Here is a 22,832-nt window from a genome sequence, read left to right as displayed (position 1 = left end):
ATATTAATGATAGTTTCTATAATATAAATAGCCTTTAATAAAAAAAATAATCTTTTTAATAACATTAATACTCACTTCTATTTTCTGGAAAACATGCATGAAAAATGTATTCAATTCATTGCAAAAGGAGAAAAAAAATCAATCTAAGGTGAATACTGTACAATTCTGAAGCAAGAATTATTCCTGCTCCTTCTTTCTCTATGATGATTATTTACTTTGTGGGAGCCCAGAATTTCCCTGGGAAATAAGAATCAGATTCTTGTAAATACTGTCCAGAAAAAAAACCCCAAAACACCACCTTATAACAGGTCTCATTTGTGACTGCTTCCCAAACTTTGCAGATAAGACCCCAAATCATCAAAAGGTTTGATTTATTAAAAAGGAAAAGTCTCTGATGAAATCTCAAGAGTCCCTTACACCCCAAGCATTTTTCTTCATCAAACAAGGAGTCAAAAACCCACTTCAAACTATAAATTGAACAGCAATGGAAAAATAAAAATTTTCATTATTTTCCAATCTTAGTGTAATTTAACATCAAACTCCAGTTTACTTGGACCTAATGCAATAATAGATTTTGTTGTGTCCACATTTCAAAACATAAAACATTTGCAAGACAAAAAAAGAACATCATTCTTTTTCCTTCTCCATCATTTCTATATATTTTGGGTTTTTTTTTTTTTTGTTTTGTTTTTTAAAAAAAGATACAAACAATCTTTAAAGTTTACCTTTTTTGGACTTAAGGCATAACATGAAATTGCGCATTATTCTAAAGCTTAATTTTGAAATGAACTAGTTTAGTGCTATCGAACCCTGTTTGCGTTTACATTACTTAAATTATATAGTATTTTATTTCTGTTCCTGTTGTAAATTCTAATGCTGTTCATGGATTGTGCAATTCCTATGCAATCAGTCTTTGCCTGTTGACAGTTATTAACAGTGCAGTATAGAATCCAGATACTGAGCTTTCAGTTTCTTAATCATTTCAGTTCAAAGCATGCTGCTTAATTGTGTGGAAGATCCAATCCATTTTTGTTGTCCAGCCACCATGATGTGCATCATTCATTTGTTTCATGAAATATTCCAAAGCCTCCTGCTCAGTTTTATCTAAAGCTAGGGTCTTTCGAATGTATGCAATATCATCAAAAGATTGTAGTTCTGGCATTCCAGAGCCAAGCATCATTGAGAAAAGATTTATGAAGAGATTGGCATGCTGCCGAATAGCTAGATAAGCCTTGTAACACATCTCCTGAAACCTACAAGTAATAAGAACAGTTTGGTTAGTATGGAGTAAAACGCGTTAATACCTTCAGGTCTCTGCTCAAATGTCACAAAGTTAGAGGGGCCTTCTTGGACAAAACTATAAAATACAGCATTCTTCTCCCTACTCCTCTTACCAACACTTTCTATTCCCTTTACCTGACACCAGAATGTGAACTCTGTGAATCCATAAGCACTTTGTTTACTGCTCTATCATCAGCCCCTAAAAGAATGCCTGGCACATTAGCAATTTAATAAGGATTTATTAAATGTATGAACTGGTCCATACTAAAGCCTCTAGGGATTAGGTTAGGGCCAGGACTGAGTTATAGATAAAAGAGAATTTTATAAAAGGTTTTTAAAAGTACTTAAAGGTTTAAGATAGACTAATGATACCCCATATGGTGGTTAAGAAAAATTATGAATAAACATGGTATTAATGGTTGACTGCATTCCTCAGATTGTATGACTAAAAAGTGTTGTTTGAAGCACTATACATGATTTGTTAATAAAGAGAAGGTGGAATCCAATTTTTAAACGGCAGTGAACAAAAACTTTTAATGTACTGTGAAGTTTAAGGATCACTTTCTTTTTAGGCTTTAACTAACTCAATAAATTAAACTGGTTTTTCTTTCCATTTCCTTCACAGCATTACACAATAAATAAATAAAAATAAACATTAAAATATCCAGTTTATGCTACAATGTTAATAAAACATTTATTTTTAAATTGCTTGAAAAATATCGATTGTTTTGGTAGAGCAGCAAGAATTCTTTATTTTGTGCTTTTGATTTCTTGAACTTACCTCTCAAATTCTCTTGTCTTTGTGCATTCCTGGGCTCCTTTACTAATCACTATTAAGAAATCTTGTGTCAAAACAAATGGCACACGCTCTCGTTTATAACCAAATTTTTTCTTCTTGTGATCCAAAAAGTGTCCAAAATCTATATGAAACAGCTTTCAAAAATAAGAAATTATGTTATAGTTTGACAAATGCAGAAATATAATGTCCTGAATTAGTAAATTTAAGGATGTCGAGGGACTTCCCTGGTGGTCCAGTGGCTAAGACTCCGTGCTCCTAATGCAAGGGACTCGGGTTTGATCCCTGGTCAAGGAACTAGATCCCACATGCCACAACTAAAAGATCCTGCATGCCACAACTAAGGATCCCACATGCCACAACTGAAGATCCCACATGCTGCAACGAAGATCCCGCATGCCACAACTAAGACCCAGTGCAGCCAAATAAATAAGTAAAAAAATAAATATTAAAAAAAAGAATGTTGACACATTTAAAAGAGGAAGCTATTACTTGTCCATCATCTTTAACCATGATGTTACTATTGTGACGATCTCCAATTCCCAAAATGAAGGTAGCAACACAATATCCAGCACATGATCGTGTAAACAGGTCGATGGCTGCATCATATCTACAAAGAAGAAATAAACACCTTGGAGTTAGTATGGAAATACAGAATGATCCAGTCCAAACTGGGAAAAGATGGTCAAAGTCTTTTAGTAAAGTCTGTATTAAAACAATGAAAACCATCACTGACATTAGGGGGAGGAAGTAATTATGTTTGAAGATCTGAGGAACTTTGGGATTCTCAAGTGTTCAGAGGTTTCTAAGAAAATTTCTAGATATTCTCTGACCAAAGCATAATTCTTATTATAGTGAAAAAATACTTATGTCATTAACATAAATTTTTTCTAATCATTTTAACAATGAATTAGTAAAATTTTTAATTTTAATTTTTATTAATTTAACCTTAACTTTTTAAAATAGAATAAGCATTAAGAAAAACACATTTTAGATTCTTAAGGTGAATGTACAGGATTTCACCAAATTATAAGCAATTCTGATCATTTAAACTCAATAATCTCGAATATTTCAAAGGTTGAACATATCTTTTTCCAAAGTAAATACAGTTTGTTATTTTTTTCTTTTCTGGTCTAACTCAAAGAAATATACACAACCATTAAAAATCTTGTCTATCAGATACAAACTTCTACTAGCATAAAAAGAAAAGAATAATAAACTCACATTTCTCCCTTGTTCTTGTCTTTGAGCCACTGATGTAGTGTGTGGCTGTTGAACTGCAGGGCACCTTTCAGGCCTCCTTTACACTGAATTTGCATAATAGTGTGAGAATTTCTCACCACCTCAATAAGTCCCACACAGTCACCAATGGACAGACAACCGTAAGGTAACATTCTGAAAAAGGAACAAGACTGTAGTTAAATGATGGGATTTTAAAACAGCAAATATTTTATCTTTTTTTTAATGTGAAGATCTAATCAGTTTTATTAGGAGATTCATGAATCGAGCATCATTCCATCTAGCAACTTGAAGGGCGCTCCCTAAAATAGCAAGTATTTTAATAGGCTAATACAGGAATATTCTATTTGCAAATTTTTCATGCATGACCTTTACTCCTTTAACCTAGTTTTACTTTTCTTTTATTACAACATGACAAACATTCCTAGAAAAATCATCAAATTATCTGCCACCATTTATTATAACCTCCAACTGTGAAAGCATTTAATTGTACATGAGAAAAGCATGAAGAAAATTATTGTGGCAATTCAAAGTTTATAAACATTTATGACTTTAAAAATAATGGGTGAATTTATATTTGATTTATTTATTTATTTATTTATTGCGGTATGCGGGCCTCTCACTGCCGTGGCCTCTCCCGTTGCGGAGCACAGGCTCTGGACGCGCAGGCTCAGCGGCCATGGCTCACGGGCCCAGCCGCTCCGCGGCACGCGGGATCCTCCCAGACCGGGGCACGAACCCGTGTCCCCCGCATCGGCAGGCGGACTCTCAACCACTGCGCCACCAGGGAAGCCCAATGGGTGAATTTAAAGATGTTTAACTGACATCTAAACAATACCTTAGGGTAGCAGTTCTCAAGTTTTTGGTTTCAGGACTCCTTTAAACTCTTAAAAATTATCAAGGATACCAAAGAGCTTTTATTTATGTGGGTTAGATCTACTGACATTAGAAATTAAAATGGAGAAAATTAAAATATTTATTAATTCATTTAAAGTAATATTTATACTCATTTATATAAAAAATACTATCTTTTACAAAACAAAAACCCTAAAAACAAACAAACAAAAACTTAGAAGAGTGACACTGTTTCCCATTTTTTCAAACTTCTTTAATGTCTGGCTTAATAGTATGGAGCTGGCTTCTCATGAATGCTTTTGTATCCAATCTAATGCAATGTTTTGACTGAAGCATATGAAGAAAATCTGGCCTTGCACAGATATGTATTTGGAAAAGGGAGTAATAGCCTTTTCAGATAATTGTACATATTTTTCTTTCCTACTGTTCCAAAACTTGACAAGAGATAGTTTCTTAAGTTGCAATGTGGAATGTGAAACCATAACAGTAAACTTTTCATACTCTGTTACATGAAGACCCATTTGTTTATCTTGCCTCTGAATGGAATTTCTACCCATATATGACTTTATAATATGCTATATTGGTCATTTGGAAGATATTAGTTCACTGAGTTATGGAGATCTTCCAAATGTTGATCTCCTTTTCATTATACCAACTAAAAAAAATCACAATTGGGGCTTCCCTGGTGGTGCACTGGTTGGGAGTCTGCCTGCCAATGCAGGGGACACGGGTTTGAGCCCTGGTCCGGGAAGATCCCACATGCCGCTGAGCAACTGGGCCTGTGCGCCACAACTGCTGAGCCTGCGCTCTGGAGCCCGCAAGCCACAACTACTGAGCCCACATGCCACAACTACTGAAGCTCACGCACCTAGAGCCAGTGCTCCGCAACAAGAGAAGCCACCGCAATGAGAAGGCCATGCATCACAATGAAGAGTAGACCCCGCTCTCAGCAACTAGAGAAAGCCCGTGCGCAGCAACAAAGACCCAATGCAGCCAAAAATTAAATAAATGAATAAAAAATAAATTAAAAAAAATCACAATTGTTAACATTATCACTGATCTCATCAGAAAAGTCTTTAATTTTGGGGAAGCTCATAGCAGTAGATACAAGCTTTTCAAAATTCTAATTTTTTTTTTTTTTTTTTTTCTTTTTGCGGTATGCGGGCCTCTCACTGTTGTGGCCTCTCCCGTTGCGGAGCACAGGCTCCGGATGCGCAGGCCCAGTGGCCATGGCTCACGGGCCCAGCCGCTCCGCGGCATATGGGATCCTCCCAGACCGGGGCACGAACCCGTATCCCCTGCATCGGCAGGCGGACTCTCAACCACTGCGCCACCAGGGAGGCCCTCAAAATTCTAATTTTTACTTGAAAGCTTAAATTTGATTTTTGACAACAAATACTGTCACTTGTTCTCCCTGAAGAGTCTCATATTGTTCATTTTCAAGAAAATGTCTACCAAATATCCATGTCTGAATAATCATAGCTTGTCTGTTAGTTATTCTTTAAGTAAAAATGATGTTCCATGATAAAAGCAGTTAGTTTAGCCCACAACTCAAATAACCCACCAATGCTTTTTCCTTGATACAACCATACTTTGGTGTGCAGTCGAAGTGCTTTATGGGTATTTCCCATTCATCACATGTAATATTAAAAAGGACATGTAGTCAAGGGTAGAGATGTGAGGATTTAAAGAGACAATGAAAAAAAAGGACCTAATACGCCCATTGGCACATAAGTACTGAAGTATGCTTTTTCTTGCTCTCCTGTTCTCATATGCTACTGTCCATTCTTTCCACCTTTCCTTTACTTCCTAAATTCCTAAAAGAGTTAACAGTCTAAACTCATTTTTATTTTCTCACGTAATTCCTTGTAGCTTAATTTCTATCACTCTACTGACTCAACTCTTCTTAAAGCTAACCATGAATCATCAAATCCAAGGCCTTTTTCATAGTCCTTATGCTCTTAAACTCCTGAAGCACCTGATACTGTAAACTGTTTGTGAATCTCTCCCCTTTTCTGGGTTCTGTGAATCACTTACTCTGGTCTTCCTACACTTTTGACCATTTTCCTTGTGGAATCTTTTCTTCTATCTGCTCTGGTAAATAAAGGAATTTCTTAAGGTGGTACTCCTGAGCATTTTCTCTTAATTTTATTACTGTTGAACATGCTCATAGTTTAAAGCGTTACATAGTCCTACAGGCTTATTATTAAAAAAATTAAACTTTAGATAAAATTTTAATTTAAATTTACTTAAGTTAAAAAACGTAACAACTTTCCAAAGATACAACTTACTTTCCAATGATCTAGCTCGTTTAACTTTAGATGGTTTTTTGCATAGCCACTAATTTACAATTAAATATTGTAATTACCAGAGTTACAGACAAAAGTACTTTTGAAGAGGGTGGGCTTTGCCTGAATAACTCTGAATTTGCAAAGGGACAAGTAAGAGAAGGATAAAATATTAGATACAAAAATGACTAGGAGAAGATGTGGCAGGATAGAAAACTTGGAGATGATGTTGATAACTGGGAAGGTTGGGCAGAAACCAACAAAATGGCAAAAACTTTAAGATTAATTGCTTTCATAAATTTTGCTGAAAAACTGACTCAAGATTAGAGAATTTATAAAGTTTTAGAATTAGAAAACTTATATAATGAAAGAAAGCTTCTTTTAAACTCTTTAACTTCTGAATGAAAAATGGGGCCTTTTGTGTCTCTTGTCTCCTATGTCCTGTTCCTAAATACAGTTGGCCCTCTATAACTGAGGGTTCTGGATACTCGGATTCAACCAACTGCAGATGGAAAATATTTGGGGAAAAAAGTCCAGAAAGTTCCAAAAAGCAAAACTTGGATTTGCTGTGCACTGGCAACTATTTACATAGCCTTTACATTGCACTACGTATTATAAGTAACCTAGAGATGACAAAGTATACAGAAGGATGTGCATAGCTTATATGCAAATACTATGCCATTTTATATAAGGGACTTGAGCATCCATGGACTCTGGTATTGGCGGGGGTCCTGGAACCAATCCCCTGCAGATACCAAGGGAAGATTGCTAGTGACCAGTTGCAGAGTCTTTATCAGCTTATTGGAGATAGCTCTTCTTACCTAGCTGAATCTCATTAGCTATTCTAAGCCAAGGAAGAAGAGGACAAATAGAAAGTACCACAGTGTAATCAACTAGTGTTAATTATTACTCCATACATTTATTTATAGATATATGCCTCTATACTGTTTATAATTAATATATTTTACAATTAAAATTTACTAATGGTTTACTTTTTCAGGATAACTTTCAGCATACATGTTGTCTTATTGGTTACCTACCGAAGATCAAGACCTTGATTTTGCCAGATATTTTCCATAATGCGAATAATTTGAAGTGTTAGCATATCTTGCCGTAAATCTGAAATTCAAAGAATATGTATACCAACACTTAATGCCACAAGCACAAATTTGAGTATCATATCATCACAATGTTTTCAAACAGAAAATATACAGAACTCTGTTTGCTCTTCAAAATAATCTGTAAGGAAGCAATAATCTTAGTCTTTAACCCATTTCTAAAGTATCTGCATAAACACATCTGTATAACAATGTAGGATAAGGTGGCATGTATTTCACAAAAAAGTTAAATTAAAATATTTAAATTACTTATTTTTCTGAATCCTTAAACTTGAACATGTTTATATTAAAATATTTGGATTAACAGAATTCAGTGCTGAAAGGTCATTTCCTAATGAAAACCCATCAATGATACATTTGTTTAGTATATAAAAATGTATTCCCCCACACCCTGTTCTCCAAATAAATTAGGACCTTCTTTTATGATTCCTTAGCAGACTACACTTTTCCTTTGTACCAGGGTTGTAATTGTTCTTGTAGTTATTTGTTTAATGTCTCTTTCCCCTGCTAGACTGTAAACTCTGTAAGAGGGCAGGGATTCTGTTTTGTGTATTCTTACAACTTCAGGGCCTAGCATGTCAAGTATGTATGGAGTGAATGGACACACAGCTGAACAAAATGATTTTCAGGCCTTCTGATTCTAAACCTAGTACTTCTTTCCTTTTCAATAATTGTAAATACATATTCTAAAGGTTAAGACATTTGCTTAATATTATATATTTTACCACATGCATATTCCTTAAATGGCTTTCAATAATCTTCATGGTTCATAAATATCCTGTGTATAAAAATATAACTAAATTCATGCATCATAAGTCCATTAATATTCTTCCTTACCATCCCCATTTTTAAAGATGATCTCATTGTTCTGAAAGAGTAATTCTGACATGATGTCTGGGTTCTCCCAATTCAACCACAGTGGTCTTTTTGCAGAGGACATAATTCGACACTCTTCAAGCCTTTAAAATAGTTGAAAAATTTACTAGGCACCTTAGCTTTGTTATTCCTTGTAGCCTCAATTTCTTTTAAAATATATATACTATACAGCTTTTTGAAGTGTTATAACAATTTTAAACTTTCTCCTCAGTTTTATTTATTAATTAATTTCTGAGGTAGTATAAAGAAAAACTACATATTAAGCTTAAAAATTTCTTATAAATGGAATATGAATTTTCCACAAATATAGGAACATCTCATTTGTTTTACAGATATTACATTCCATTTCTTATCCAATGATACCAGAAATTCTGGCCATAAAAAGTTTTAAATTCTATTATTAAAGTAGTAAAAACTCATTCTGAATAAATGCAGGTCTGAACTTAAGAAAATTTTACTACTCTTATTTTGCAGGGTAGGAAAAAGGGAGAGACAAGCATATATTATTAAACACAATGACATTTTGACTTTTTCAAGATTTTCTCCAGAGAAAGTACTTGTTTAAATGTATCAATAAAACTTCCAATAAAGTACCTTACCTGAGATTTCCCAGCTGATGAGCAGGGTTGAGAGGTGATAGAAAGCCCTGTAGAGCATCCATGAAATCTGGTCGCCGCATTTGCTCAACTAAAAATTTCATCTGTACCTGATAAATGAGCATAATCATGGTTAGAAGTTGATTTGATAAAGGTAAAACTAATTGCTAATCTCTTTTATACACTGGAACCTCATTGTTGTGTAGTCTTTTAATCCATATCCTGGATTGGCTGCATTCTAATTAGAAGGGTTTCTCTAACACAGAGCTGCACAACTCAGACAGAGAGGTGAGAGTGACAGTACCGTGTACCTTCCTGTGAGAAAAGCTCTGCATGCTGACAGAGGCAGTGTTCTGGCTCTAGAGCAGGGCTTGGTCAACTATGGCTTGTAAGTCAAATTGCCTTGGAATATAGTCATGCCCATTCACTTATATATTGGTGCTTTCACACTAGAATAGCAGAGCTGAGTAGTTACAACAAACTGCATGGCCTACCAAGTCTAAAATATTTACAATCTAGCTTTTTAAGAAAAAGTTTGCTGACCTTTGTTCTAGAGGAAAAACTGTGGAGACATCACGTTAGCTTAATAACCTTACTTCTAAGCTTTTCAGAAAAACCACATTCTCTGTTCAATAAAAAAGGTCTAGTGAGTCTAAAAGAAATTGTTGGGAAAAGTCTCATACTATACTCAAGGTTCTAGTACATAAGTGGAAAGAAACATCCTTTTTTAATCACTTTTTTTTTTCTTTTTGCGGTATGCGGGCCTCTCACTGTTGTGGCCTCTCCCGTTGCGGAGCACAGGCTCCGGACGCGCAGGCCCAGCGGCCATGGCTCACGGGCCCAGCCGCTCCGCTGCATATGGGATCCTCCCAGACCGGGGCACGAACCCGTATCCCCTGCATCCGCAGGCGGACTCTCAACCACTGCGCCACCAGGGAGGCCCTTTAATCACTTTTTTAATCCACTGTATCACAGCCAATCTGTGATATGAAAACTTCACTTTAGAAGAAATGCTTATATTTACAAATTTAACTAATATCTAATTTCTTTTTTCTTACCTTAGTTACAATATAATAAATTTTATTATTTCAAAGCAGTCTAATTTCTTCTTGCTCACAATTCCAGCAGCAGAAACAATACAATTATTTTCTAATAACCTGTATTTGAACTTACATACCACAATCTCAATAAAATCAACTCAGTCACATACTGTATGACATTTAGATTAATACAGTAACTTTCTTTTAAAGTTGTTTTTTTCTTCAAGCAACATTAATGAAAATGTTGAAAAAATTTATTCAGTACTACTAATTTACATTGTCTGTCCTTTGGGGACTCACTAATAAACTGGGATTTTCATTTTTCATTTCACTAGAGGTGAGGAATGATCTCACTTTTTACTGTAGGGTATGTTGGACTGAATAAAGGATAAGGAGTAGGAAAAGGTCATGAAAACCTTTACATTTCATGTTCCTCAGGTACACTAAGCAAGACTGCAGGTGACTCAAGTGTGTGATATATTTACTGTGTGACTAAGAGTCCATTTTAAACTTAGAAATATAGAAACTAATTTCTTTCCACTCATTTTCAGGGTCATTACTAAAAAAAAAGAAATGACACAGAGTAAGGAAAAATCATTTTTAAGACTTAGGGCTGGGACTTCCCTGGTAGCGCAGTGGTTAAGAATCTGCCTGCCAATGCAAGGGACATGGGTTTGAGCCCTGGTCCGGAAAGATCCCACATGCTGCGGTGCAACTAAGCCCATGCACCACAACTACTGAGCCTGCACTCTAGAGCTCGCGAGCCACAACTACTGAGCCTGTGTGCCTAGAGCCCATGCTCTGCAACAAGAGAAGCCACTGCAATGAGAAGCCCACACACCACAACAAAGACCACAACAAAGAGTAGCCCCTGCTCGCCGCAACTAGAGAAAGCCCGTGCGCAGCAACGAAGACCCAACACAGCCAAAAAAAAAGACTTAGGGCTAAACAACAAGGTCCTAATGTATAGCACGGGAACTATATTCAATATCCTGTGATAAACCATAATGGAAAAGAATATAAAAAAAGAATGTATATATGTATATAACTGAGTCATTTTGCTATACAGCAGAGATTAGCACAATATTGTAAATCAACTATACTTCAATAAAAAAATTTTTAAAAAAGACTTAGGGCTATATAAAAGAGAAAGGAAGGGAAAGAGGAGGGAACTAACATTTACTGGGCACCTCCCATGTTCTAGGGACTATGAGAGGTGCTTTGCATATCTTGTATGATTTAATTCTCACATCAACCCTATGAGGAAAGTATTATTCCCATTTTACAGATGAGGAAAATGAATCTCAAGAGACTAAATAATGTGTCTAACATTACATTGCTTGAATCCAAATCTTAATCTGCCTAATTCTAAGGCCCGTGATCTGCATATATACTGGGTTCTCAAATAACCCTGCCCCACTGCAATGAAGGAGTATGAAAAAAAAACTGAAGAGTCACATACCTTTTGTGTTTCATCCTTCTTCTCTTGTTTGAGAATGTCAGTTAAGTTAATGAGCTTTTCCATAGCCTCAACCTGCCTATTCAGGTGCTTCAAATACATCCCACATGCACGGCAATAGGACTCCAAAAGCAGGCCAAACCTCTGACTAACTGTTTTATTGTGCATCTCAGATCTAAAAGGTCAGTGGGAGAGGGGGAGAGAGAGAAGGAGGGAGGGAGGGAGGGGGAGAGGGAGAGGGAGACAGAGAGAGAGAGAGAGAGAGAGAGAGAGAGAGAGAGAGATTTAAATGAGTATACACATAACCTTTTTTAAGAAACCCATTTTCTAAATTCAAAAAATGTTATAATCATGTAACTAATACTAACTAATACAATCATACTAACGAATGATAGGTTTTAAATCATATAAAACCTATCATTTAGAAGCAAAACAATTAAGAGTTTCAGGTAGTTCCTGGAAATATAAATTTAAAAAAAACTAGATTTTAGGTTTATTTCAACTACTTTTCATTTACTAATCTTAGCACAAAATACATAAACATGAGAAAAGGAAATTAGGCACAAAAATAATACAATGAATAGAGAGGGAGTGAAGAGCTCAGTGAACACTATTTGACTCTTCTGGCATACATGTCCCTTTTCTGTACTGTGTCTGAATTTAAGTTATTCTTAAATTTATTTTATTTATTTATTTTTGGCTGCATTGGGTCTTTGTTGCTGTGCACGGGGTTTCTCTAGTTGTGGAGAGCGGGGGCTACTCTTCATTGCAGTAGGCATGCTTCTCATTGCGGTGGCTTCTCTGTTGCAGAGCACAGGCTCTAGACGCGTGGGTTTCAGTAGTTGTGGCACGAGGGCTCAGTAGTTGTGGCTCTCGGGCTCTAGAGCACAGGCTCAATAGTTGTGGCACACGGCTTAGTTGCTCCATGGCATGTGGGATCTTCCCAGAGCAGGGATCGAACCCGTGTCCCCTGCATTGGCAGGCGGATTCTTAATCACTGCACCACCAGGGAAGTCCCTGAATTTAAGTTATTTTAAACTTAGTTTCTAGATTCCATTTTAAATTTATTTTAACATTTAAAAAATCATGTTAATTACAAATCTGTTTCTAAATTTATAAAAAAGTGCATGGTTTATGACCTCTAACTTTGTGTATTAGATATAGCATATTCTGCAAAATATTTTTTATTCTTAATTAGCTTATTTTCTAGTAAGAAACTTGGGATTTTGTCATTATTGTTCTGAATTCCAAGGCAAGATTTTTTGGGGGTGGGGGGATATCTTAATCCACACATATGGTGAAATCAATTGCAACATTAATCTGGACCTAGCAAATTTTACTTTGCTTAAAGTAGAATCAAAATCTTTAAAAATATTTCAGCTCTCATTCTTGTATAAAATTTAGTTTTAATTTTACTGCTTACTTAATGTTAAAGAGAAAAGGCTGAGGGAAGTTCATCACTGGTACAATATACTTTCAGTATGGAAAACTCTTCTAGACAAACAAAAACAACAGTATATAAGTAATACATATTTATACATCAACTGAGAATACAAGTAATATATATATAAAGAATTAAATGGGAAAATAATTTGACTTACTTTAAATGCCAAAAGAAAAAGTGCCCAATCCTTTGATTAGTCAATGCTTTTTTGAGTAAAAACCTCACAAGTAGGTTATCCAAATACTGTTCATATTTTAGGACCTATGTGATTAAAAACAAACAAACAAAAATAAAAACAACTCTACATCAATCAAAGTCAGTTTCTGCATGGTTGGATTTAAAGAAAAAATTTTTAGGAAGAAAATAGATACTACTGGTAATAAAACTGACTTTTAAAAATGCATAAAACCAGCTAATACAGTAGGTGTTGGAAGGTGCATGGATTTAGAATAAAACATTATTTTTCTATTTTACCTGTACTAGCTGAATTAGGTACTGAGAAAGTTTGTCATCTGTTAAATATTTTTCTAAGCATCGAACAGCAAAACCTCGAACCATAGGATCTGGGTAATTGCAGTCCAGAAGCTCCATAGCCTGTTCAGGTTTGATTGGAGGCCAATCTTTTACCAAGCAGTACATCTATGTATGAGTGAGATAATAGATCATATTTAAAAACCAAAGATAGTTGTGACTGAACCCTCTTAAGACACTGTCTTAATTTCTTATTTTAAAATTAGATAAAAGCTCCCCTTATGAATTCAGTGCTTAAAATGTTTAGTTCTAATTAATTTTATCAGTGGAAGTTATGTAAACAGTATTTTTCTCTACTATACAGATCTTCCTCGACTTACAATGGGCTTATGTATTGATAAGCCTATCATAAGTTGAAAATATCTCAAGTCAAAAATGCACTTAATACACATAATCTACTGAACATCATAGCTTAGCCTAGACTACCTTAAACATGCTCAAAACTCTTACTTTAGCCCACAGCTGGGCAAAATCATTTAACACAAAGCCAATTTTATAATAAAGTGTTGAATATCCAGGCAATTTGTTGAACACTGTACTGACAGTGAAAAGGAGAATGGCTGTATGGGTACAGAATAGTTGTAAGGATACTGGTTGTTTACCCTCACGATCATCCGACTGACTGGGAACTGTGGCTCACTACTGCTGCCCAGTATCAGGAGAGACTATTTTACCACATATTGCTAGCCTGAGAAAAGATCAAAATTCGAAATTTGAAGTATAGTTTCTACTGAATGCATCTCACTTTCTCACCATTGTAAAGTAATAATATCTTAAGCTGAATCATGGTAAGTCGAGGACCATGTGTATTATCATTATTAATTAATTTAAAACATAGTCTATTTCATTTCTTATACTTATGCAGACTTTCTGAGAAAAAACAATTTGAATGACATACCAAATCTGTGCAACAGTTATTCAGTAATCTCAAACATGCATTTACCTGAGCTACTTCATCTCTAGAATTCCATTTAACAGACAGAAGCAATTTGGGTAGAATTTCAGGGATAGTTACACAATAGTGTCTGTGTGGAAAAGACAAAACAAAACAAAAAAAACATTCTTACATATTATTCAAAGGGCCTAGATGTCTAAATTTGTGACTATGCAATCTTTAAGAAGTTCCAAACACTTTTAAAATTTCTTACCATAACTAGCCTTCCTTAAAATCAAAACAAACCTGTGTTTAACACTATAGCTGCACATATATGTACATAGATACAGTTATAATGGCATGGAAGACTAAAGGAAAATCCAAATGGAGGACAGGTACTTAGGGAAAATTATGAATTTATGTTATAACACTATATAGCTCCTATTATTCATCTACTTATTCGGCATGAACCATGAGAAGAGTTACCACTTCTACTGTGGTCACTGGTCAAAATTTATGTTTAAATGAACTTTCTGCAGAAATGCACTGCAACTGCCTTATTTAAATAAACCAGGGTACACTTACCAAGTTGCAGGATAATTTCTTCAGAAGTGAAAATAAGGCATTACAGTATTACTTTAAGGAAGTGTAAGAAAAAATGAAAAATGGAAGGAACTCCTAAAAATGAAAATATCTAGACCAATTAAATCACAACTAAACTGATCTAAAACTACAGTTTTTTTTTTTTGGATTTTAAATTTTATTTGAAAACAAACCAAAAAACCAAATCCTAAAAAATGTCATGTTAAGGATTCAGAATTTTAAAAAAGCCTTCAATCTGCATGGTTATTACCAATGCAGCATGATTTTCTAGAAATACTGATCGATACCCACAGTTCAAAAAAGGATAATGTTTGTAATTAAAAATCATGTAAATTATGCTTTATTTACTCTAATAGGTAATGGCAGAAGCATGGCAAGATCAGCCAAAGTCAGTTCTTTCTTCTGAAATAGAAGGAACAGAGACTGTATCTTAACACTTACCTGTGGCTCCACAGAAAATCTTTCTCTTGCTCAGTGATTTCAGATAGAGGATCTCGTGTACAAATTGCTCTGAGCTGTTCTTTATCATTTTCTCTTAATTCATTGTCTCTAGCTAGTCTGTTACTCTGTAAAATAAAGTAATATCTTATATAATTTTCTTTGCCATACCTCCCCACCCCCCGACTCATGAGTGATCTGCAAAAAAAGAAAATTAATTTTCAATAAACTTTACATTGCTTATTAACTGTTAAAAAAGTTTATTCTCATTGTAAGACTTTATTTTCAGGGATGGGGAGAACAAACTTAAGACAGTTACTTGTGGAACAAATCCAATAATTTACTTGGTTAACATTACCACCAACCAAAGAACAGTTAAGTGCCAAAGTCAGTCAGGGGTAAGGCTAGATTTGGATACTAGGGGGTGGTAGTGAACAATTTACTTCTCTTCCTGATGAGGACCCTTCCTAGTATCCTATTAACTAATCTGCTAATGTTTCTGGAATAAGAGAGAAAATTAAAAAGTAAAATAATAAAATAAAAATATAAATTCTTTCATAATCCTTCCCTGAAAATATCCTTATAATCACTTGCAAGGCTTTCTAATTTTAAAAGTAAAAATAAGGGAAAAAAGGAGAAAAAAAAAACATCCACATTAAAACACTGCACATTGAATGTTTGGAAACAAAAAAGAAAATACCATAACTTTTGGTGTAATTCCAAGATTCCAAGTAATGTATTTATTCCCTTTAAATACAAATGTATTAACCGCATAGTGAATAATTATGAACGCATATTAATGTATCATGCAAAACACACACCCCTTAGGATGAGTTACACATATTCCTATTGGCTAAAAATGAAAGCAGACATCCATGCTACTTGGTTTTTATACATTTAAATATTGTTAATTTATCCAACAGCATAAAGAAATATTACTGGCACATATTCACTCAACAAATCTTTATTAATACATGTACTGTGTACCTTGTCCTGTTCTTACTGTTGGGCTCAGAAAATAGTAAAACACCCTGTATTAACAGAGCCTCTATTACAGTGGGAAATTAAATGAACAAATAAAAATACTGGAGTAGATATAGATAAGATACTCTGGGTGCTGTGACAGAGAAGGACTGAGTGGCTACTTTAGACTGGGTGTTCAGGAATGACCTTTGAGAAGGTAATATTAATTTGTTATCCAAATGACAAGAAAGAACCATCCACACTAAGACCAGGGAAAGACTACTGCAGATGAAGGAAACAGTGAAAGTGCCCCAAGGAAAGAATGAGTTTGGTGTGAAGGAGGAACAGGAAGAAGACCAGGGCGTCTGAAGTCCAACAGATGAGGGAGAGGAGTGACAGGAGGTCATGTTCAGAGCATGTAAAATTTGCAGGTCAGGGTAAAAGGTCTGGATTTTACTTTTAGCGAAGCTATTTAAAGGATGAATACTATTACTTGATTTACCTTTTATAAATATTATTCTGGTTGCTTTGGGGAAAGCAGGAGACCAGTTAGGAGGCTAATGCAATAGTCCAGGTAAGAGAATACTTAACCTTCAACTCAACCTTCAACTCATCAGAAAAAGTAGTCATTAAAACTTATCATCTGGGTTCCAATGGACTCTTAGTTCTTTTACTTACTGATTTTTCTTTATATTTTTAATACAAAACAATTTAAAGAAGAATAAAGTGATGGTGAAAAACAATTTTATTACACATCTTAATAAGAATATAAACACAGTAAAACCAAATTTATAATCCAAAACGGGCAACATACGTTGAATGCAACAAACTTGCTCATCAACTATCATGTGTGAGCCTGAATATATCCATCTTGTGAATACTGATTCCAGATTTCAAATACATATCTAATAAGTTCTAGTTTATCATTACTTCTGGTTTTTCTTCTCACACTTGCATTGTCAAAATACTTTTGGAAACTTTGATGACTCATAATTTTATTGAAGAAAGGACAACCATCTTCTTTGCTTCATAACTGCAAAACATTTCTATTTTTTATACTTAAAGATATCAATCAGAATAATGAATCCAAGGATTTAAATTTCTACATCACCTTTTTCCTTCCAGTCATTTTTATACATAACTGCCTGCAGCTATCTACTTACTAAGTAAATTCCGATGCACAACATCATAAAAGATGGAAAGAATACTGCAAAAGATGAGGTGTGGGCTGGGTTCTTGTTAAGAAATACTGTGTGCAGACCTACTAGAGAATGGACTTGAGGATATGGGGAGGGGGAAGGGTAAGCTGTGACAAAGCGAAAGAGAGGCATGGACATATATACACTACCAAACGTAAGGTAGATAGCTAGTGGGAAGCAGCCGCATAGCACAGGGAGATCAGCTAGGTGCTTTGTGACCGCCTGGAGGGGTGGGATAGGGAGGGTGGGAGGGAGATGCAAAAGGGAGGGGATATGGGAACATATGTATATGTATAACTGATTAAATTTGTTATAAAGCAGAAACTAACACACCATTGTTAAGAAATTATACTCCAATAAAGATGTAAAAAAAAAAGAATAAAACAGAAATGTTTTGTATCTTAAAATAAATAAATAAATAAAATTAAAAAAAAAAAACAAAAAGAAATACTGTGTGATAAAGTCATTCCTGCAGAATGACTAACTGATGTTAGTCATTTTTTGTCCTTGGAGATATACTGTTCACTCATCGTTTCCTGAGTTTGAGAAAAATTCATCTAGGATATTGTCATCTGATATTTCACTTACATGATCAATTTTAACATCATCATTCAAGCCTGGAATAGTGGTTCTCAACTGGGGTGATTCTGTCCCTTCTAAGAGGAACCTTTGATACTGTTTGGACACATTTTTGATCATCACAGCTTGTGGCGGTGGTGGTGCTGGCATCTAGAGGGTGGAGGCCAGGGATGCTGCTAAACATCCTGTAATGCACACAACAGCCCCTACAACAAAGGAGTTCTTGGCCCCAAATGTCAGCAATGTCATGAGAAACTTTGCTTTTAAGTGCTATTATCTGTCTCTTTGTATTCATACTCTGATTTGCTAATAATTGTGAAATATTTTCCTCTGTCAATTTTCTTCTCTTTGGCATTATCAGTGGAAAGGGAAAAATTCTGAATTATTAACAGTGTTCAATTAAAGTCTAAAAAATAACAGCAACAAAACACTACAAAGATGGTGTTTGCAGACTTCTTTATATATCTGGAAAGATGATGCAAAACACTGGGCTATGCAATGAGAAGACTGAAGGATGATGTAATAGTGATGATTTATCTCACTACTGTATCATCCTTCTAGGTTATTTTATCCTTTTATATTTTTATATGATTTTAGTCTTTTTTTTGGCATAGTTGGAATTAATGAATAATGATGAAATAGTAAAATGTTTTAAGATATAGGAAAACTAAAATCCTGTTATTGTTTCTAAGAGTTATACAAGTTTTCAATAGGTCCAAAGGTAACTGAAAAATAGTCAGTTTTATTCTATTATAAAAATAAACAGGGACTTCCCTGGTGGTGCAGTGGTTATGAATCTTCCTGCCAATGCAGGGGACACGGGTTTGAGCCCTGGTCCGGGAAGATCCCACATGCCATGGAGCAACTAAGCCTGTGCACCACAACTACTGAGCCCGTGCGCCACATCTACTGAAGCCCACGTGCCTAGAGCCCGTGCTCCACAAGAGAAGCCACTGCAATGAGAAGCCCACGCACCACAACGAAGAGTAGCCCCCGCTCACCGCAACTAGAGAAAGCCAGCACGCAGCAACAAAGACCCAACGCAGCCTAAATATAAATAAAATTTTAAAAAAAAGGATAAGGGTTCCAATTTCTCCACATCCTCCTCACCAACACTTGTTATTTAAAAAAAAAGTTTTTCTTTTTTATTTTTGAAATAAAAAAAATTCTTCTAAGGAAGAAAAAGTCATAAAATATCAATCCGTACAGAGTTAGAACTGCTCAAAAAGGAAACTCAAAAGCTAAAATTGGCTCCAACAAGCCCTGATGGCAAACTGAGTTCAATGGCTGAATGTATGAATAAAATAGGAAATAAATGAGTTTCCAAGTATGTGACTTGACTCTTGTAATGCAGTTAGTTTAAAGGTATAACTAATTGGATAGGGTTATGGACATTTTATGGAAATGCTCATCAGTATTTTACCCCCAATTTCAAAAGTAAGGAATTCCTGTCTAGTTAGAATGGTTAAGAGTAAAAGACTTAATACTAATTAAACAGTGACACTGGATAACTTATTTGAACTCCTTAAGCCTTTTCCTTACTGGTAAAATACGAATTATAATAGCACCTACCCTCATAAAGACTGCTTTTAAGATTAAATTAGGTAATACGTGAAAAGTAATTGGTATAGCATTTGGTATATGGTAAGCACTTAATAAATGTTAGGTATATTCAAAGAATTAAACTTACAGAGTAGGGTTTCTCAAGAAAGAGAATCCCTTTTTAATGTCAAAAAAGCTAATTGTTCCTTCAGTAAATGACAGAATTCAGTAATGATTTTAAATTAATTTCTACTTAACAAAATATCTTCTACATAGTTCTGAAAGTACACAGGCAGGAAGATTATTATTACTATTATTATTATTCTGTTTACAAAAGGGATTGGTAAACTCCTTACTGAGAATACAACTAATAAAGTTAAACTAATAAAGTTCCTAAGCATAGGATTCCAGGCTACCCCAGGGTGCTACTATTACTGTTACTGGGGGTAGGCCTATCTCAGGACCCACATTCACTGAATGGTCTATCTATAACCTTCAATTAGGCCAGAGAAAATGGTGATAAATTAGAAAACTGGGGAAAGAGACAGCAAAGAACAAAGTACCCTCTTCTCTCAGTACTGACACTTTTGCCCTTGAGAAATAAGAGAGAGTTTATGATCTTATTTATTTTTTTAACATCTTTATTGGAGTAGCATTGATTTACAATGGTGTGTTAGTTTCTGCTGTATAACAAAGTGAATCAGCTATACATAAACATATATCCCCATATCTCCTCCCTCTTGTGTCTCCCTCCCACTCTCCCTATCCCACCCCTCTAGGTGGACACAAAGCACCGAGGAGAGTTTATGATCTTTGAACGCAGTTATACTGCGGTTCAAAAGTTACAGCCAAGATCAGACAAATAGATCAATATTTAAACTCCATTTTACATATATTCTTTTCTAGCATGTCTGGACTATACTGGTATGTTATTTCCTCTGCTCCCTTGCTCAACTAACAACATATTTATACCTTGATTTCAAGTTCAAGGTTATTATCCCAGAGAGGTCTTTCCTGAACCCAAAATATATTAGCCTTTCTCCCCAAAACCCTATGTTAGTCATTCTTGACACACTATTGTTTCCTTCATGGCACTCACCATGATTTATGATCTTATATTTCTGCTTTTACCAGTTTCAGGCCTATTTTCACCATTAGACTGTATAATCAGTGGAGGTCTCTTTAGGTCACAACTTTATTACTTGGTACCTATCGTATAATAAATATATACATATAGTCAATATTCAATAAATATTTGTTAAATGAGGCAGGCTAAACTAAGAAAAGGCAGAGCTGCAGTAAAAATATTAGCATACAGAATTTTATTTTATTGCAGTACTGTTCTAGAGCCTGAAGTATCTATGCCAGTATGACTAAAACACATGAAACCTTCTCTATACAAAGAGTAACAGTATGTAGCCAAAAGCACTGATTATGACTGATACTTAAGGAAGACTCAGTGATTTGCCTTACCAGTCCTGCATGGGAATAACTAAATCCTGCTTCTCGGGATACAGACCAATTGGCATGCTCTTCAATCACTGACATATCTGGAAACTTAACCACACTGCTGAACCAGTCAAACTCCAACTCTAAACATGGAGTTTCCTAAGAGATGGAATAAAAGTTATTATACATATTACACTTGACTATCACACACACAAAAAAGAAAAAAATCTAATTTATGATAATAAAAAGCTTACTTTATTTGGATTTGATCCAGTAACACCAATAGGGTTCAGCAAATCTTCTAGTCCATGAGGTACTGGCCAAAGATTCAAAGCCATTTTTCCAGATACTAGAGTATCTGTGTAATCAAACAAGTTTATATTTCCCCAGGCCAATGGACAGTGTTCCTTAAAAAAACAGAAAAATGTTCACTACTCTGTAGATTAAATTATAAAACGCATTTCAAAATATTGATACTCTTCTTTCCCAGAAAGGAGAAATCAACAACTGTCTTTTTCATGGTATCTATAACAAGTCATATTAGTTTTTTCAAAGTTAGTTTCTTTCCTTTTTCCCATTTGAAATTACATGTATTTATAAATTATAAATAGGAAATATGAACCAAAGCAAGCAAGACAGATATTTGTATGTAGTCACTCTGCAAGTTTAAAAATTTTATCAGTATGAACTCAGGACATATTCATCATAAAATAAATTCTGGAAGCTCTACCAAGCTATTCTTCTTTAAATAAATATATTATTTTAAAATGCTTATTAATTTTTTTTAAAAAGAAAAAATAATATCCATTCCTTGAAAAAATTCAATCAGCAGTATAATTAGGAGTTTTCAGAGGTGAATGATTGTTCCTTTTGAAATACTTTACCTCTTTAGCACCCTTTCGGCCTTTAACAGAACAAATAGAAAGGCAAAGTCGAGCAGCACGAGGAAGATCAGGAATGTATATATCGTAATTTAGCCATTCATTCCACCTATGAAAAATTAAGAAAAAAATAATTTACCAAGAAAGACTTTATCTAGAGTATATAAATGACTCCTACAAATCATCAAGAAAAAGATAAATCAAATGAAAACCAAGCCAGAGACTGACTGGAATAGAGAGTTCACAAGGTCATATTTAAATGGCTAATACACATGAAAAAGTAGCCAATATCAGGACTTCCCTGGTGGTCCAGGTAAAGAATATGCCTTACAATGCAGGGGATGTGGGTTTGAACCCTGGTCAGGGAACTAGGATCCCACATGCCGCAGGGCAACTAAGCCTGCGCGCCACAACTAGAGAAGAGAAGACCCTCACGACATGACTAGAGAGAAGCCTGCGTGCTACAACTGAGACCTGACACAGCCAAAAATAAATAAACAAATAAATAAATAAATCTTTTAAAAAAAGAAAGTAGTCAATATCATGTCATTCAAAAAATGCAAAATAAAAGGTATCACTGTAAAAGAGAATGGCTAAAACTATAAAGACTGATGATACCAAGGGGTGGTAAAGGAGGTGCAGTAACAGGAAATCTCATACATGCTAGGGGAGGTGTAATTTGTACAACCAATTTGGAAAGCATAATCTATTAAAACTGAACCATGACTCAGCTCCATCTCTAGGTATAAAACCACAGAAATGTATGCATTTTTGCACAGAA

General features: G+C 34.9%; 1 protein-coding gene across 1 annotated transcript in view; it reads right to left on the bottom strand.

Moving 5' to 3' along the window:
• Positions 1-13: 13 nt before the first annotated feature.
• Positions 14-22,832, bottom strand: part of PIK3CA (phosphatidylinositol-4,5-bisphosphate 3-kinase catalytic subunit alpha) — a 102,199-nt gene continuing 79,380 nt past the window's right edge. Inside the window, exons 7-21 of the mRNA XM_081234101.1 lie at positions 22,055-22,160; positions 21,425-21,577; positions 21,195-21,329; positions 15,442-15,566; positions 14,467-14,548; positions 13,467-13,631; positions 13,150-13,253; positions 11,552-11,723; positions 9,053-9,159; positions 8,415-8,536; positions 7,500-7,578; positions 3,302-3,472; positions 2,570-2,687; positions 2,063-2,214; positions 14-1,253 (exon numbers count right to left, since the gene is read on the bottom strand). Of these exons, the coding sequence (XP_081090227.1) occupies positions 983-1,253; positions 2,063-2,214; positions 2,570-2,687; positions 3,302-3,472; positions 7,500-7,578; positions 8,415-8,536; positions 9,053-9,159; positions 11,552-11,723; positions 13,150-13,253; positions 13,467-13,631; positions 14,467-14,548; positions 15,442-15,566; positions 21,195-21,329; positions 21,425-21,577; positions 22,055-22,160 (2,062 nt within the window). The 3' untranslated portion in view covers positions 14-982. The remainder of the gene's footprint in view (positions 1,254-2,062; positions 2,215-2,569; positions 2,688-3,301; positions 3,473-7,499; positions 7,579-8,414; positions 8,537-9,052; positions 9,160-11,551; positions 11,724-13,149; positions 13,254-13,466; positions 13,632-14,466; positions 14,549-15,441; positions 15,567-21,194; positions 21,330-21,424; positions 21,578-22,054; positions 22,161-22,832) is intronic.

This window comes from Mesoplodon bidens (assembly GCF_964165515.1).
Source record: "Mesoplodon bidens genome assembly, chromosome: 5".
Classification (NCBI taxonomy): Eukaryota; Metazoa; Chordata; class Mammalia; order Artiodactyla; family Ziphiidae; genus Mesoplodon; species Mesoplodon bidens.
This window is presented reverse-complemented; position numbering and strand designations above follow the sequence as displayed.